This window comes from Pongo pygmaeus, chromosome 12 (assembly GCF_028885625.2).
Source record: "Pongo pygmaeus isolate AG05252 chromosome 12, NHGRI_mPonPyg2-v2.0_pri, whole genome shotgun sequence".
Lineage (NCBI taxonomy): Eukaryota > Metazoa > Chordata > Mammalia > Primates > Hominidae > Pongo > Pongo pygmaeus.
This window is the reverse complement of record NC_072385.2, coordinates 96,806,443-96,822,670: the sequence shown is the minus strand read 5'-3', so window position 1 is coordinate 96,822,670 and position 16,228 is coordinate 96,806,443. Positions and strand designations below refer to the sequence as shown.

The 16,228-nt window shown below is 37.4% G+C and overlaps 1 protein-coding gene across 5 annotated transcripts in view; it reads right to left on the bottom strand.

The window, feature by feature from the left end:
• Positions 1 to 16,228, bottom strand: part of HEATR5B (HEAT repeat containing 5B) — a 105,852-nt gene that overhangs the window by 53,207 nt on the left and 36,417 nt on the right. For all 5 annotated transcript variants that reach the window (XM_054473290.2, XM_054473297.2, XM_054473307.2 and 2 more), the window contains 4 exons: positions 9,435 to 9,594; positions 8,626 to 8,815; positions 6,163 to 6,332; positions 1,020 to 1,164 (listed from right to left, as the gene is read on the bottom strand). In XM_054473290.2, coding sequence (XP_054329265.1) covers positions 1,020 to 1,164; positions 6,163 to 6,332; positions 8,626 to 8,815; positions 9,435 to 9,594 — 665 coding nt within the window. The remainder of the gene's footprint in view (positions 1 to 1,019; positions 1,165 to 6,162; positions 6,333 to 8,625; positions 8,816 to 9,434; positions 9,595 to 16,228) is intronic.

Genomic DNA, 16,228 nt, shown 5'->3' with positions numbered 1-16,228 from the left:
TTGGTGATGTTTTCTCTCCAAAAAACAGTAATGTCTACTGTTAGATTTTTATAATAAACTTGTTTAATATTCTTTATAATAAACTTCTTTAATATTCTACAATTCTTCTTTAATATTCTATGTATGTATGTATTGTATGTATGTCTGTTAATAAAGTTCTTATGCTATGCTAAAATTGAAGTTATTCTTGTATCTTGCTTCTTTGTATCCAAGCAGCTTCTAGGCATTAGAAAACTTTTATAAGTAAAAATTTTCCCGCATAATAGGGGAAATATCTCTGTCAATTAAACTCTTAAAAAGTTTCCAAACCACCTACACTTAGATATCAGAAGACCAGCTAGGAATTTAAGCTATACCTAAAACCCTCCAAAAAAAGCAGAAAGAACTAAAGGAAGCAAAGATCAACCTTTTGCTACCAAACATCTACTGACATTTCATAGTTTTATTGGCTACTTTGGTCTTACCTTCTTGGAGGAAAAATTATATCACAAGAGGCTAACTACCATCCAGAACTGGAAACCTTCAAAGTGCCCCTAAAACATCCTCAAGAAATGGCAGAAATATTCTGATAGTAAATATTATTCAGTTTTTTTAAGCTGCAAATAATTTTCTTCTAAATCCAGTCGTTCACACCCATCTTTTTACTTCTTTATTTACTTACTTCCTTACTTTAGGAGACATGGTCTTACTCTACCACCCAGACTGGAGCACAGGGGCATGACCTTAGCTCACTGTAACTTTGAACCCTTGGGCTCAAGTGATCCTCCCGCCTCAGCCTTCTGAGTAGCTAGGACTACAGTTACACAACACTATGCCCAACTTGCAAACATTTTTAAAAAGCAAAAATGCAATATTATCAAGAAAACCAAATTGGAACTTTAAAAGTGGTAATGGTTTTATTTAAAAGAATAAGACATCTGGCCACATTTCAACACAAAAATGTTGTTTGATAAATAGTACTTATTTTAAATGTAAAAGTATTTAAACATAAAAGAACATTGAGCAATAATATAACTTACTGGCACTACTGCTCTCTTTGTCCCCTGCATTTTTTGCCAGGCTCATGGCATATTCACATACTTCCGCTGCTTCTCTTTGTGCAAGTTGCCGAAGACATGCCACAGCTGCTCGTCGAAGTAACAAATGGGAACTACATAAGTGAACCTGTAAATCATAACAATGTTAGGCAATTTCTCTTTAAAAAGCTTAATTCTTTACTCTTATTTGCATAATGAATATATTATATAATGTATATATATATATTTTTTGAGACAGAGTTTTGCTCTTGTTGCCCAGGCTGTAGTACAGTGGCATGATCTCACTACAACCTCCACCTTCTGGTTTCAAGCGATTCTCCTACCTCAGCCTCCCAAGTAGCTGGGATTACAGGTGCCTGCCACCACACCTGGCTAATTTTTGTATTTTTAGTAGAGTTGGGTTTTCATCACATTGGCCAGCTGCTTTTGAACTCCTGACCTTGTGATCCACCCACCTCGGCCTCCCAAAGTGCTGGGATTACAGGCATGAGCAACCGTGCCTGGCCCTAATGAATATATATTAACATCTTACTTCTGAAGATGGTCTTCATTTAACAACCTCAGTTGTTTAAAATATAGTCAAATGATGGCCTTCTGACAAAATAATACTACTAATAAAATATACAAAAAATATGTTAGTAGCCAAAATAACTGTCCCAAGATCTGTGCTCTAAAGCTCATACAATATACTTAAATGAAAAATCCAGAAGGATCTTCTGCACATCTTATTTTACATTTACACATGGTCCTACTCAACTTTGTCATCTAAATTTTTTAAGTATATAGAGATCAAATGTAGTGAATGAAAAGTTAGGGGGCAGAGCACATCATATTTGAAAGCAAAGGAGGTTATTTATTAAAGTGAAAAAAACAAATCAAGCAAACACAATCACCTGAAAAAATTGCAAAATGGGGCCTTTTGCCACAGACTTTTTTTCATCTGAAAGGTCCCTAAATATAGTACACTCTAAAACATAAAAGTGTAAGATGCAACATGGCATAAAAGTTAAGAACTCAGGCACAGCTGCCAGACTGGGTTTGAATCCTGGCTCTGTCACTTATTCCTGTGACACCTTACACAAGTTACTTAGCCCCCCTGTGCCTTGATTTGCCCACATGTAAGGTGGGAATATTAACTCCTCCCAGGAATATGATATAAATAAGTAAAATGCTTACAATGCTGGCTGGCACATGGTAACTGCTCAATAAATGTAAGCTATTATAATTATTAGTATAAATCTGACTCATGAAGGAAATATTAAATTATGTTCCAAGTGCTGCTTTTTAAGCAAGGAAGTAATCTTTTAGAAAGAATCCCAGACACAAATGATGGGCATGGAGAAGAACACGTGTATGGAATACATCTCCCCTTCACAATGCCAGACAGTATATTTTTAGGCTATTAACATAGCATTTATAACTCAAGATATACTTGCATAAAATTCATAGCCTATGAAATTTATACCAAGCATTAATAAAATAAACTATAACTGAGGAGAAAAAAAATCTGACAGATTTTTATCAACCAAATAGTTTGGTAATTTTTTTTTTTTTTTTGAGACGGAGTCTCACTCTGTCACCCAGGCTGGAGTGCAGTGGTGCGATCTCGGCTCACTGCAAGCTCCGCTCCTGGGTTCATGTCATTCTCCTGCCTCAGCCTCCCAAGTAGCTGGGACTACAGGCTCCCGCCACCACGCCCGGCTAATTTTTTGTATTTTTAGTAGAGACAGGGTTTCACTGTGTTAGTCAGGATGGTCTCAATCTTCTGACCTCGTGATCTGCCTGCCTCAGCCTCCCAAAGTGCTGGGATTACAGGCGTGAGCCACCGCGCCTGGCTGTTTGTTTTGGTTTTAAGACATTGCTCAGGCTGGTGTGCAGTGGCACAATCACAGCTTACTGAGGCCTCAACCCCTCAGGCTCAAGCGATCCTCTCGCCTCATTTTTTGGTTTTTTGTAGAGACAAGGTCTCATTATATTGCCCAGGCTGGTGTCAAACTCCTGCACTCAAATGATCTGCCTGCCTTGGGCTCCCAAAGCACTGGGATTACAGGTGTGAGCCACCGCACCCAGCCAACAAAGTATTTTATTTATTCCTCTTCCTGAAAATAAAGACATTTTGGAACTTTCAAATACTCCATAATTAATTCGAAAGCTCAAGCATGGTCATATCAAATGTGAAGAACAAGTCACTTAGTCTCTTGAAGTTTCTGCCTTTTTATTTTTACAGTGGGGACAATATCCAACCCACCCATCTTACACAACTGCTGTAATAATCAAATGATAAAACATATATGGAGAACATCACAACATTTTAATTTAGTAACAATTACAGAGAATTGTAGCTAAGAAAATACATTCAACAAATGGTGACTGGCGAAGTCTAAGTGAAACAAACAAAACACTTTACAAAGTGTTTTCAAAAACTCCACTGCAGTTATTCTCAGGTGTACTTTTCCTTTTCATTTTAACATCTGTGATATTAGAGTTGTAAAGTACAATCAATGGTATCTTTAATCCCTGTATTTATTGAAAAGATAATCCTATCCACACTGAACTGTAGTGGTACCCATGTGCCACAGTCCTAAGTTATATGACTGTGTATGTGTGAATCCAATTCTGGACACTCCATTGTGTTCCATTTGTCTACTTGTGTATCCTTGCAATACTACCCTGTCTTTCTTACTGGAGCTTATGGTAAATCTTGATAGTAAGTATAGTAAATCTTCCAACTTCATTGATCTTTACAAGCACTTTGCATTTTCCTATTAAGTTTAGAATCAGCTTGTCAATTTTTCCAAAAACACCACTCTTCTACTCCATTTAGCTTCTGTGAACAACACAACCTCTGTTTCTTCTTTAATCTCTCTTAACTGCTTCTACATATTTCTGGCTGACTCCTTTCCTCTTTTCTAAAATTTTTAAGTTGGGTTCCTCAATCATGACTCTCTCCTTGGTGATCTCATCTACTCCTATGTCTCTGCCTTCCATATAAATGCGTATGCCTCTCAAATTTACCTCTTTAACCAGACCTCTCTTTTCTGAGCTCCAGGCCCATATAACTAACTATCCACGTGTCTAAAACTGAATTAATGATATCTACTCTTCCCAACCCTCCTCCTCCAACGTTGCCAATCTCAGGGAATTACATTACTATACTCAAGTCAAAAACCTAGGCCACATCCTTCTAACCCTCTTCTCCAACTATGCCCCATTAAGAGCCAATTAATGAACAAATCCTTCATCCTAAATATTATTCAAATTCATTGATTTCTCCCCATTCTCGTACTACTAACTTAGAGCAAATCACTATCATCTTCTTCCGAGAATACCATAATTCTTACCCTGTAGAGTCCACTCTCTATCATCCAGCAAGAACAAAATGTAAAAAGTGCAAATCTGATTATGTCACTCCCCTGCAGAGAACACCTTCTAATGGTTTCCCACTGCTTGTAGAATAAATTCCAAAGGTTTTATCTATGTAGAAAGTCTGCATGATGTCACCTGGTTAGTTGTCCAGTCTCATCATTTCCTCTAGGTCCCACGTCTCCGTCTTCTCTCTCAGCCTTAACCACACTAACTAATTGGCTCTTTAAATGTATGACAGCCCTTCCCAGTTTAGGGCCTTGCACATATTTTTCTTCCTGTCTAAAAGTAAATGCTGTCTACTTCAATATCATGCCCTTTGTAAACTAATTCCTATGTATTCTGCAAATCACACCTTAAATATCATTTTTTTTTTTTTTTTTTTTTTTTTGGAGACAGAGTTTCACTTTTCTTGCCCAGGTTGGAGGGCAATGGCGCAATCTTGGCTCACTATAACCTCCACCTCCTGGGTTCAAGTGGTTCTCCTGCTTCAGCCTCCCCAGTAGCTGAGATTATAGGCACCTGCCACCACCCCTGACTAATTTTTGTTTTAGTAGAGACGAGGTTTGACCACGTTGCCCAGGCTGGTCTTGAACTCCTGACCTCAGGTGATCCACCCGCCTTGGCCTCCCAAAGTGCTGGGATTACAGGCATGAGCCACCGCGCCTGGCCTTAAATACCATTTTTTAATGAAAATCTTTTCTGAATGTCAGGATTATGATAGGCCTCCTGCTATATGCTCTCTTCCAGGCTTTTATAGCACTTATTTGTAAATAATATTTTTCCGTTTTCCTTTGTAAACTATAAACTTTACTATGACAAAGGCTTGATCTTGTCTCACCCACAAATGGATCTCCAGTAGGTTGCATGGTTGCTGACATATAACAGGCTATCAATAAGTATTTGAAGAATGAATAAATTAACAATTATAATGATAGCAACAGATACTCAGAAGTATCAATCAAGCTTTAGGAAATAAAATTCCGAGTAGGAAAAACTAAAAATGTGAGATATATATATATATATATATATATATATATATATATATTTTTTTTTTTTTTTTTCTTTTTGGAGATGGAGTCTTGCTCTGTCGCCGAGGCTGGAGTGCAGTGGTGTGATCTTGGCTCACTGCAACCTCCGCCTCCTGGGTTCAAGTGATTCTCCTGTCTCAGTCTCCCGAATAGCTGGGACTACATGTGCATGCCACCACGCCTGGCTAATTTTGCATGTTTAGTATAGACGGGGTTTCACCATATTGGCCAGGCTAGTCTTGATCTCCTGACCTCGTGATCTGCCCACCTCAGCCTCCCAAAGTGCTGGGATTACAGGTGTGAGCCACAGCGCCTGGCCCAAATGTGATATATTCTTAGCAAGTAAATAAACAGTTCATCAAGATACTTCTTAAAAGGTAAGAGAGAAAACCAGTGAATAAAATGAACTGACATAAAATGACAACTGAAGTTCAAAAAACAAACAAAAGATCTAGTATTTGATATCATAAAAGGGTGACTATAGTCAATAATAATTTTAATTGTACATTTTAAAATAACTATGGATTATTTATAACACAAATAAATGATAAATGCTTGAGGTGATGGATACCACATTCACTCTGATGTGATTATTACATACTGTAGGCTTGCATCAAAATACCCCAATCACCCCATAAATATATATACCTAGTATGTACCCATAAAAATTTTTTTAAATGTAAAATAAAATACAACTTAAAAATCAATGAATGAAATAGCTCTATACTTACACAAAGGCTAGGAACAAGGCTAGATAGATTGACATGTCGTGGTGCAAACATGTGAAGCTGCTGAAGGCAAGATATGGCAGCTGCCTGAACAAGAGAATCTGAATGGTCCTGTGTTATTGCACAACCCACCAAACAAGAGGAACGAATTGTAGAAGTTGTTGCTCCATTCCCTGGTGTAAAATGAAAGAAAATATAAAATACAATTATTTTATTAGTACCACCAAAAATATTCCTAGTGAACAATTATCCTCTAAATAACCATTCTATCCAATTATTATTCAGTTTTTTTTTTGTTGTTGTTGTTTTTGAGGTGGAGTCTCACTCTGTCGCCCAGGCTGGAGTGCAGTGGCGCGATCTTGGCTCACTGCAACCTCCGCCTCCCGGGTTCAAGCAATTCTCCTGCCTCAGCCTCCGGAGTAGCTGGGATTACAAGCACGCACCACCATGCCCAGCTGATTTTTGTACTTTTAGTAGAGATGAGTTTTCATCATGTTGGCCAGGCTGGTCTCGAAGTTCTGACCTCAAATGATCCACCCGCCTCGGCCTCCCAAAGTGCTGGGATTACAGGCATGAGCCACCGCACCCAGCCTATATGCCTATCTTTAAATGTAAACAAGGAAATCATAAAAATCACATAAGAGCTACATTCTAGTTTTATACGCATTGCCTTATCATTATCACTTTAGAAAATACTTGATAAACACCAATGCTTAATAAAAGGCACATATTTATCCTCTTCACATCCCTGTGACATTCACAGGAAGAACTATCCTAACTTTCCCAAAGAGGACAATGGGTCTAAGAAAGCGGCTTATTTAAATCACCTATTTCTCCCTATAATACCAGCATTTTGGGAGGCCTAGGCGGATGAATCACCTGAGGTCAGGAGTTCTGAGACCAACCTGGCCAACATAGTGGAACCTCCGTCTCTACTGAAAATACAAGTTAGCTGAGGCAGGAGAATTGCTTGAACCCAGGAGGCGGAGGTTGTAGCGAGCCGAGATCACGCCACTGCACTCTAGCCTGGGTGACAGAGCAGGACTCTGTCTCCCTGGGGGGGAAAAAAAAATCACATATTTTTCAATTTCTAGCATTTTCTTTAAGTCTTTTTCTTTTTCCTCTCTTTTTAAAAATATCTGTCAAAATGGAGGCAACATAGCATAGAGATTAAGAATGCCGGTAACGGGCTGAGCATGGAGGCTTGTGCCTGTAATCCCAGCACTTTGCGAGGCTGAGATGGGAGTGTGGGAGTGGGAGGATTGCTTGAGGCCAGCAGTTTGAGACCCCATCTCTTAAAAAGAAAAAAAGAAAAAAAAAAAAAAAGGCCGGGTGCGGTGGCTCACGCCTGTAATCCCAGCACTTTGGGAGGCCGAGGCGGGTGGATCATGAGGTCAGGAGTTCGAGACCAGCCTGGCCAACATGGTGAAACCCCGTCTCTACTAAAAATACAGGAAATGAGCTGGGTGTAGTGGCAGGCACCTGTAATCTCAGCTACTCAGGAGGCTGAGGCAGGAGAATCGCTTGAACTCAGGAAGCAGAGGTTGCAGTGAGCTGAGACCACACCACTGCACTCCAGCGTGGGCAATAGATTCAAAATAAAAAAAAAGAATGCAAGCATCGGAAATTGATCTGGGCTTCACTTCTTACTCCAACCACTCACTAGTTTCCAAAACCTTGTAAAAGTTCTTAACCTCTCTCAGCTTCAATATTTGATCTATAAAATAGAGATAATATCAGTCTCTAGGTTGTTATCCGAATTAAATAACGTATGTTAAAAGCTCAACCCTCTGAAAACATATATAATAAATGACAAAGGAGAAAAAGGAAAAACTCTGAAAGTGGTTTATATATTCAGGATATCTTTACAATAAGTTGCCGACTTGGGAGTTTAACCATTAGTAGAATTAACTCAGTGGAATTAAGTGGTACAAACACAGGCTTTAGGATCATAAATGTGCCACTCATAAGCTGACTAACTCTAGGCAAGTTACTTATCTTCTCCCAGTTTACTTCCTCATAGAAAATTAGCTAATATATTTTTCCTCTAACAAAAAGAAAAAAAAATTTAGATAATATTTACCTTATGACAGTGGTTTTTCAAGCTATGTTCCTAATCCTTAGAGTTTGAAAAAAGTGAAGCAAAAGTCCATGAAGACATGTGGATAGCACTCTAGGCCAAAGGAACTCCATTTTTAAGTTTGTTTTCATGGGACTCCAAGTAAAATTTCATTTAAAATGTTTTCTCTGCTCAAAACTTCAATAAACATTGTCATGTCACAGGTTTCTCGTAGGGATTAAATTAAATGCCACATGTAAAAAGCTGAGTGCCAGGCTTTCAGTAAATCCAAGTATTCAGTACGTAGTAATTGTTATTACAAAATAAGTAACGTGATGGTGATATTCAGGAAATTTAAAGATAGTGATTATCTATCTAGGTTCCTTAATTTCAGATGATTGACTTACCTTGTAGTTCAGGGCCAACAGTAGTTATTATAGCACCCAAGCATCGACCCAAACACTGATGAACTTCTGTATGTGAAGGCGGAACTGTCAACAGCAAGGTAAGAACTAGAGATAATGTTGGTTCCACATAGCCACGATACATCGGACCACTAGAATCCACTATCAAAGCAAGTGAATGAAGAGACCAAGTCTAGAATAAAATATAATTTCATTTTAGTTGTAAGGAAGAATTCGAATGTACTGAATTGAGTATACTGAATTGTTACACGGGTATACTCTTAATATTTTTAGGCCTATCAAAGTGAAGTAGCAAATCCAGATTGTAGGATATTTTCACACACATTCTTCATCTTCACTGTAGTTATATTTACTTATGTATAATAGTGTCTAAAAAGAAACAACAAAAACAAAATATTCAAAGGGTCCACATGAAGATTCAGCCGATGACCCGGGACCTAGGTTGGGGTATTACAGGAAGAGAGAGAAGGATGGTTATTTAAAAAAAAAACTTGATCAAGCTAACAAATCTAAAGAAATGAAAAAAAAAAAAAAAACAGGAAAAAAGTACACAGAATAATACACAATAAAAAGAAAATATGTTTTAAGGAATGTATGTGAATGGGTGAAATTCTCAGAATAAGACAGACTTTAAGACTAGGCTGATAAACAAAATCTTGCTATGTACTATTACAAAAACAAACCCTAATATATTTGTCCTAACAACTTACCACAGTCATTTTTATTTCATAGAGCAAATAATTTTCCAAAAAATTTTCTAAACTTTTGTAATAAAAAAACCAGTATTATACCTGGACTTCAGGGGATGTCCCATCTTGTGCTAGAGCCAATAAAATGCTGACACTGGTCTTCAGATGTTGTCCTGAGCCTATTCCACCAACATAACGATGCAAACAACCAAGAGCCAATGAATGACCAGTCCTAGATACAACATCTCGAGCCGATTTCAACCTGAAAAAAAGATTATGCTTCAAGAACTAATTTTGCTATTTCCCTATAAAAACAACAACCTTGTAAGTCACACAAAAACAGGGATTTATTGGGGAAATAAGAAAAGATTACAATCAATTACTTCTTTCTCCACTCCCTAACAGGAGTTAGAACTTCAATTTAAAATAACTACGGTTGGGTGGGATGGCTCATGCCTGTAATCCCAGCATTTGGGAGGCTGAGGCCGGTGGATCACTTGAGCCCAGGAATTCGAGACCAGTCTGGCTAACATGGCAAAGTCCCATTTCTAAAAAAAATTAAAAACTTAGTCGGGCATGGCAGTGCATGCCTGTAGGCCCAGCTAGTAGGGAAGCTGAAGTGAGAGGACTGCTTGAGCCTAAGAGGTTGAGGCTGCAGTGAGCTGTGATCACGCCACTGCACTCCAGCCTGGGTGACAGAGCAGGACTCTGTCTCAATAATAATAATAATAATAATAATAATAATAATAATAATAAGTTAAAAACATACATTTGACTGAATAAAGCCTATTTTAATTTTAGAGAAAATTTGACAATTCATTTTTAATATTAATTATTCCTTGAAAAGCCAAGACTTATTTGAAATATTTTTATATTTTTAAAAAACAAAATAACTTTTATGTTTGGTTTTAAAAATAGTAAAAAGGTATTTGTTTTCACAGTATTACATAAAATATTTTACACTTAAGAAATACCCTATAATTATGATTTGAACCTCTTTAAAAAAGGCCAATCTTTTTTCTTTGTGAAATATATTTTAAATGAATTCAAATACATAAAAAGAGATGAACATTACTTTAAAAAATAAGCTTTATTGAGACTCATATACAATATTCACCAACTTTAGGTATACAATTAAATTTTAAATGTATACTAAAATATACAATTTAATGAGCTGTGATAAGTATACAGTATGTAACCACCACATAATCATTAGAACAGAGATGTCCAAGATGAATATGAGAGGTCTTCAAAAAGTTTATGGAAACTACACATTATGCAAGAACTATACATGGATTTCAACATTTTGGGGTACCAAAATAAACTCGTACTAACTTGTTATAACATATCTGAACAGGACCTAGTTTTAAGCACCAAGAAGGATAAGAACATCAGTTTGAAAAGTGCCCCCATCAGAGCAACATAAATTCTGCTAAAGATGTATTAAGAACAAACATCAAATTTATGGTGAAGCTTGGGTGGAAGAATGGTGAAATCACCGATGCCTTACGAAAGTTTGTGGGGACAATGCCCTCAAAGATATCAGCAGTTTACAAATGAATAGCTCATTTTAACAAGAGATGAGGCAGGCCAGGCACAGTGGCTCATGCTTGTAATCCCAGCACTTTGGGAGGCCAAGGCAAGTGGATCACTCGAGGTCAGGAGTTCATGACCAGCCTGGCCAAAATGGTGAAACGCTGTCTCTACTAAAAATACAAAAATCGGCTGGGTGTGGTGGCACGTTCCTGTAATCCCAGCTACTCCGGAGGCTGGGCAGGAGAATCACTTAAACCAGGGAGGCAGAGGCTGTAGTGAGCCAACATCGCGCCACTGCACTCCAGCCTGGGCGATAGTGAGACTCTGTCTCAAAAAAAAAAAAAAAAGAAGGGATGAGATAATGCCGAAGATGAAGCCCACAGCTGAAGACCATACCCATCAATCTGAGAGAAAACAATGCATCTTATCTGTGCCCTAACTGAAGAGTATTGATGATTAACAGCAGAAATAATAGCCAACAACATACATATCTCAACTGGTTCAGCTTACATAATTCTGACTGAAACATTAGAGTTGAGCAAACTTTCCACTTGATGTGTGCCAAAACTGTTCCACCCAAATCAGCTGCGGACAAGGCAGAGCTTTCAATGGTAATTTTAAACAAGTGAGATCAAGACCCTGAAGCATTTCTTTAAAGAACTGTAACAGGAGATGGAACATGGCTTTAACAGTATGAACCTGACACAAAGCGCAATCAAATCAATAGATACCAAGAGGTAAAAGTGGTTCATTCAAAGCAAAAGTGGACTAGTTAAGAGCAAAGGTCATGGCAACAGTTTTTTGGAATGCTTAATAATACATTTTGCTGCTTGACTTTCAGGAGGGCCAAAGAACAATAGCATCTGCTCATTATAAAAGTATTTTGAGAAAGTTAGCCAAAGCTTCAGCGAAAAAATGACTGGGAAAGCTTCACTAGAGAATTCTTCTCTAAGGACAACGCTGCAAGAGTTTCAATGGAAAGTCATTAGACAATCACTTTATGGTCCTGATTTGGCTTCTTATGACTTTTTTGTTGTTGTTGTTTCCTAATCTTAAAAAAATATATTTAAAGGGTGCTCATTTTTCTTCAGTTAATAATGCAAAAAAGACTTCATTGACATGGTTAAATTCCCAGGATTCTCAGTTTAGGAATGAACTAAATGGCTGGCATCATCACTTACAAAAGTGTCTTGAACCTGATGGAGCTTATGTTGAGAAAAAAAGTTTATATTTTTTATTTGTATCTTTTCATTCTATTATTCCAAGAACTTTTTGAAGTCTCTAATAGAAGCCACATATGTAATTTAAAATATTCTAGTCACCACACTCCAGAAGACAAAAAGGAAACAGGTGAAATTATTTTTTTTTAAATAGAAATGAAGGTTTTAGTGTCCAGGCTGGTCTCAAATGCCTGGTCTCAAGTGATCCTCCTCCTTGAAATCAATTTCGATACATTTTATTTAACTCAATATATCCAAAATATTAAAATATCAAGATGTAATCAATATACCAAATTATTGAGATATTTTACATTCTTTTTTTGAACTAAGTCTTCAAAATCCAGTATGTACTACACACTCACAGTGTGTATCAATTCGGGCAAGATACATTTCAACTGCTCAATAGTCGTATGTGGGTAGTGGCTGCCGTATTGACAACACAAGATATAGGACATTTTCATCACCACAGAAAGTTGCCTAAGTCCCTTTGTTGTCATATTCCTTCCCCCAACATCCTGGCAACCACTGATCTGTCTTCTATCACTATAGTTTTACCTTTTATATAGTTTCATACAAATGAAATCAGATAGTACCTAGTCTTTGGGGTCTGGATTCTTTCACATAGAACAATGCTTTTAAGATTCATCCAATTTATTGTAAAAGTAGTTTGCTCTTTTTATATAGCTGAACAATATTCCATTTATGAATACATCACTATTTATCTATTCAACCATTGATAATTGTGGATACTTTCCAGTTTTTGGCTCTCATAAATAAAGCTACTATAAAAGTTTGAGTAGAAGTGTTTGTATGCACATACATTTTCATTTCTCTTAGGTAAATACCTAGAAGTGGAACTGGTAGGCAAAAGAGAAGCATATATTTATGTTTATAAGAAACCATCAAACTATCTTCCAAAGTGTCTGTAACATTTTGCATTTCTACTGGCAATGTATGAGAGTTCTTCACTTACCCTTTGCTGAGATTTCAATTATATGCATGTTACACAGCTTGATATTGGTCCCAGAAGTCACTGAGACTCTGTTCATTTTTAATTCCAGTCCTTTTTCTCTCTACACCTCATTTTTGATAGTTTCTATGTCTTCAACATCACTGGAATGATCTTTTCTCAATTTCTGTGAATTTCGGTCTTAATTCTAAGCTGGTGTAAGATGTCAATATGCAAATACAGCTGACTGACCTGTTTTTCCTACCTCATTGTCTAATCTTCTGTAAATCCTATCCAGTGCATTTTTTCATTTCATACATACATTTTACATTTCTAGGTTTCCTCTGGGCTGTTTTTACAAATTCCTTTTCTCATATCATACTCAGGTTTTCCTGTACTTCCTTGAAAATGTAAAGCATATTTATAATAACTCTTTTAATATTCTTATTTGCTAATTTCATCATTTTTTAAATTTCTGGGCCGTTTCTATTGATTGATGTTTTCTCCAAGTAAGAGGTTTTATCTTTCTGCGTCTTTATGTGTCTAGTAATTTTTGATTGGATACAGGATATTGTGAATTTTATGATGTTGAGTTGCTCCATTTATTGTACTCCTTTAAATATTGCTGAGTTTTGTTCTGGGATACAGTTCAGCTACTACTAACAATCAGTTTCATTTTCTCAAGGCTTGCTTTTAAGCTTTTTTAGGCAGGGTCAGGGATGTTGCTCCCATTACTGAAGCAATATCGTTCTTAGGGCTTCACCTCAGGAGGTCTTTCTATTCTGAATAGTGGGAACACAAAATATTCTCAGCCCTGTGAGTTCTGAAGATTGTTTCACCTATTCCCTTTTGGTGGTTCTTTCCCTGGTCTTGGGTAGTTTCCTTGTATTCTGCACATATCAGTATTCAGCCAAAGACTTTCAATCATCCTTCTGTTCATAGCTCTCTCCCTGTGCAGCTCTCTCCTCTCTGTTATTCCACCCTACACATTCTAGCTACCTTGCCTCCCCAAATTGCAAATGCTCTCTCCTCAAGTTTGGGTTTCCTATTTCTGTACTTAAGCCTGGAAACTTTCTGCAAGCAGTAATCTGGAGCATCTTTAGTGTTCCCTTTGTTTCTTTCCCATTCCTAGGAATCACTGTCCTATGCTGGCTGTTGTCCAATGTCTCAAAACTGTTGTTTCAGTTATTTTATCTGTTTTTCTAGCAGTTTAAGACACAAGGGTAAATACAGTCCCTGTTATTCCACCACTAATGGCAGTTAAAGTCCTGTACATTCTTTTAATGTTTATCTGAAAGAATAAGATTTCATCCTTTTGTTCATATTTAACTAGTAATGTAGAGATCTGAAATGAAGCTAACATGTAAACTTCATTTTGGACAATGGAAAGGATCAAATAAAAGAAGCTATGAAGGAATACTTTTTTAAGCCATAAAATACTATGACTCATAATCATGCACCAATACAGTCAATTACTATTAGAAAACAGAACAAAATACTACTAGGAACAAAGCACCTAAATTAACAAAGCAGCCTAAAAAGCAATTTTGGTTGTATTTTCAAAACTTTATTAAAACTCTTAATAAGCTATCCACAACCAGATTTCTGGCAACCTCATTAAAAGTCAAGAGATGGGCCAGGCACACTGGCTCACGCTTGTAATCGCAGCATTTTGGGAGGCCAAGGTGGGTGGATCATTTGAAGTCAGGAGTTTGAGACCAGCCTGGCCAACATGGCGAAACTCCATCTCTACTAAAAATATAAAAATTAGCCGGGCGTGGTGGCGGGCGCCTGTAATCCCAGCTACTCGGGAGGCTGAGGCACAAGAATCACTTGAACCCGGCAGGTGGAGGTTGCAGTGAGCTGAGATTGCACCACTGCACTCCAGTCTGGGCAGCAACAGGGAAACTCTGTTTCAAAAAAAAAAAAAAAAAAAAAAATTGAGAGATGAATAATCATCCCCAAGACTCTAGTTGGCCAGTTTGCCTACTGCAAACTAAAGAAAATTCTGAGTGCTGTCACAGAACAGATGTTAAGAAATGTGGCAGGCTGGGTGCAGTGGCTCACAGTTGTAATCCCAGCACTTTGGGAGGCCGAGGCGGGCCGATCACCTAAGGTCAGGAGTTCGAGACTAGCCTGGCCAACATGGTGAAACGTTGCCTCTACTAAAAATACAAGAATTAGCTGGGCATGGTGGCCTGCACCTGTAATCCCAGCTACACGGGAGGCTAAGGAAGGAGAATCACTTGAACCTGGGAGGTGGAGGTTGCAGTGAGCCAAGATCGTGCCTCTGCAACAGAACCAGACTCCGCCTCAAAAAAAAAAAAAAAAGAAGCTGGATGTGGTGTCTCCCTCCTGTAATCCCAACTACTCAAGAGGCTGAGGTGAGAGGGCTGCTTTAGCCAAGGAGTTTGAGACCAGCCTGGGCAACACAGCAGGATCCCATCTCAAAAAAAAAAAGAAATGTAGCAATGAATGAAGTGAAGTAGGTCTATCTGTAACATTATTTCTAACATATCATATCCTTGGATAAGTAATCTTTACCTCTCTAAGCCTCCATTTCCCTACCTAAGTGAAATTATTATTATTCCTAAAGAGCAGTTGTTTTGAGGAATAAAGAAGTTAAGAATAAATGCAATCTGTGAATTCTAAAACATTACACAGATTAGAAAGTTACCTTTGTGTTATTATTTCTCAAAAAGTAACAGGTTAGTGAACCTAAAGTGGAATCAATGTTCACAGTGATAATCATCTCTTCACAGAAAATAATCTTAGATATAAGAATATACATTTCTCAGAGGTCTCAAAGTGACTTTCAATTGAATGGAAATAAATTCAACTATCAAAGATTTTTATTTTTATCCAAACTGGGTCTTAAACAATTGAAGGTACTCCCTATTAACCTAGAATGGTTTACAGAATGATTCCTGTCTTAATTTCTGTGAATTTCTGTCTTAATGCTAAGTTAGTATAAGATTTCAATGTGCAAATATACAAGACGGACCTGCAGCTATAGGTGATTTTAGCGTTTCACAGTCAGATATTATATCAGCAAGAGATGATGTTGATGAAAACAGTCTAATATAATGAGGCTGTGAAAGACTGAAGTTTTTCCAAAATACAGCCAGAGTCTGCCAAATCTAAGACACCATCGTTTTAAAAAATGTACCATTACTTTACATAGCAGTATA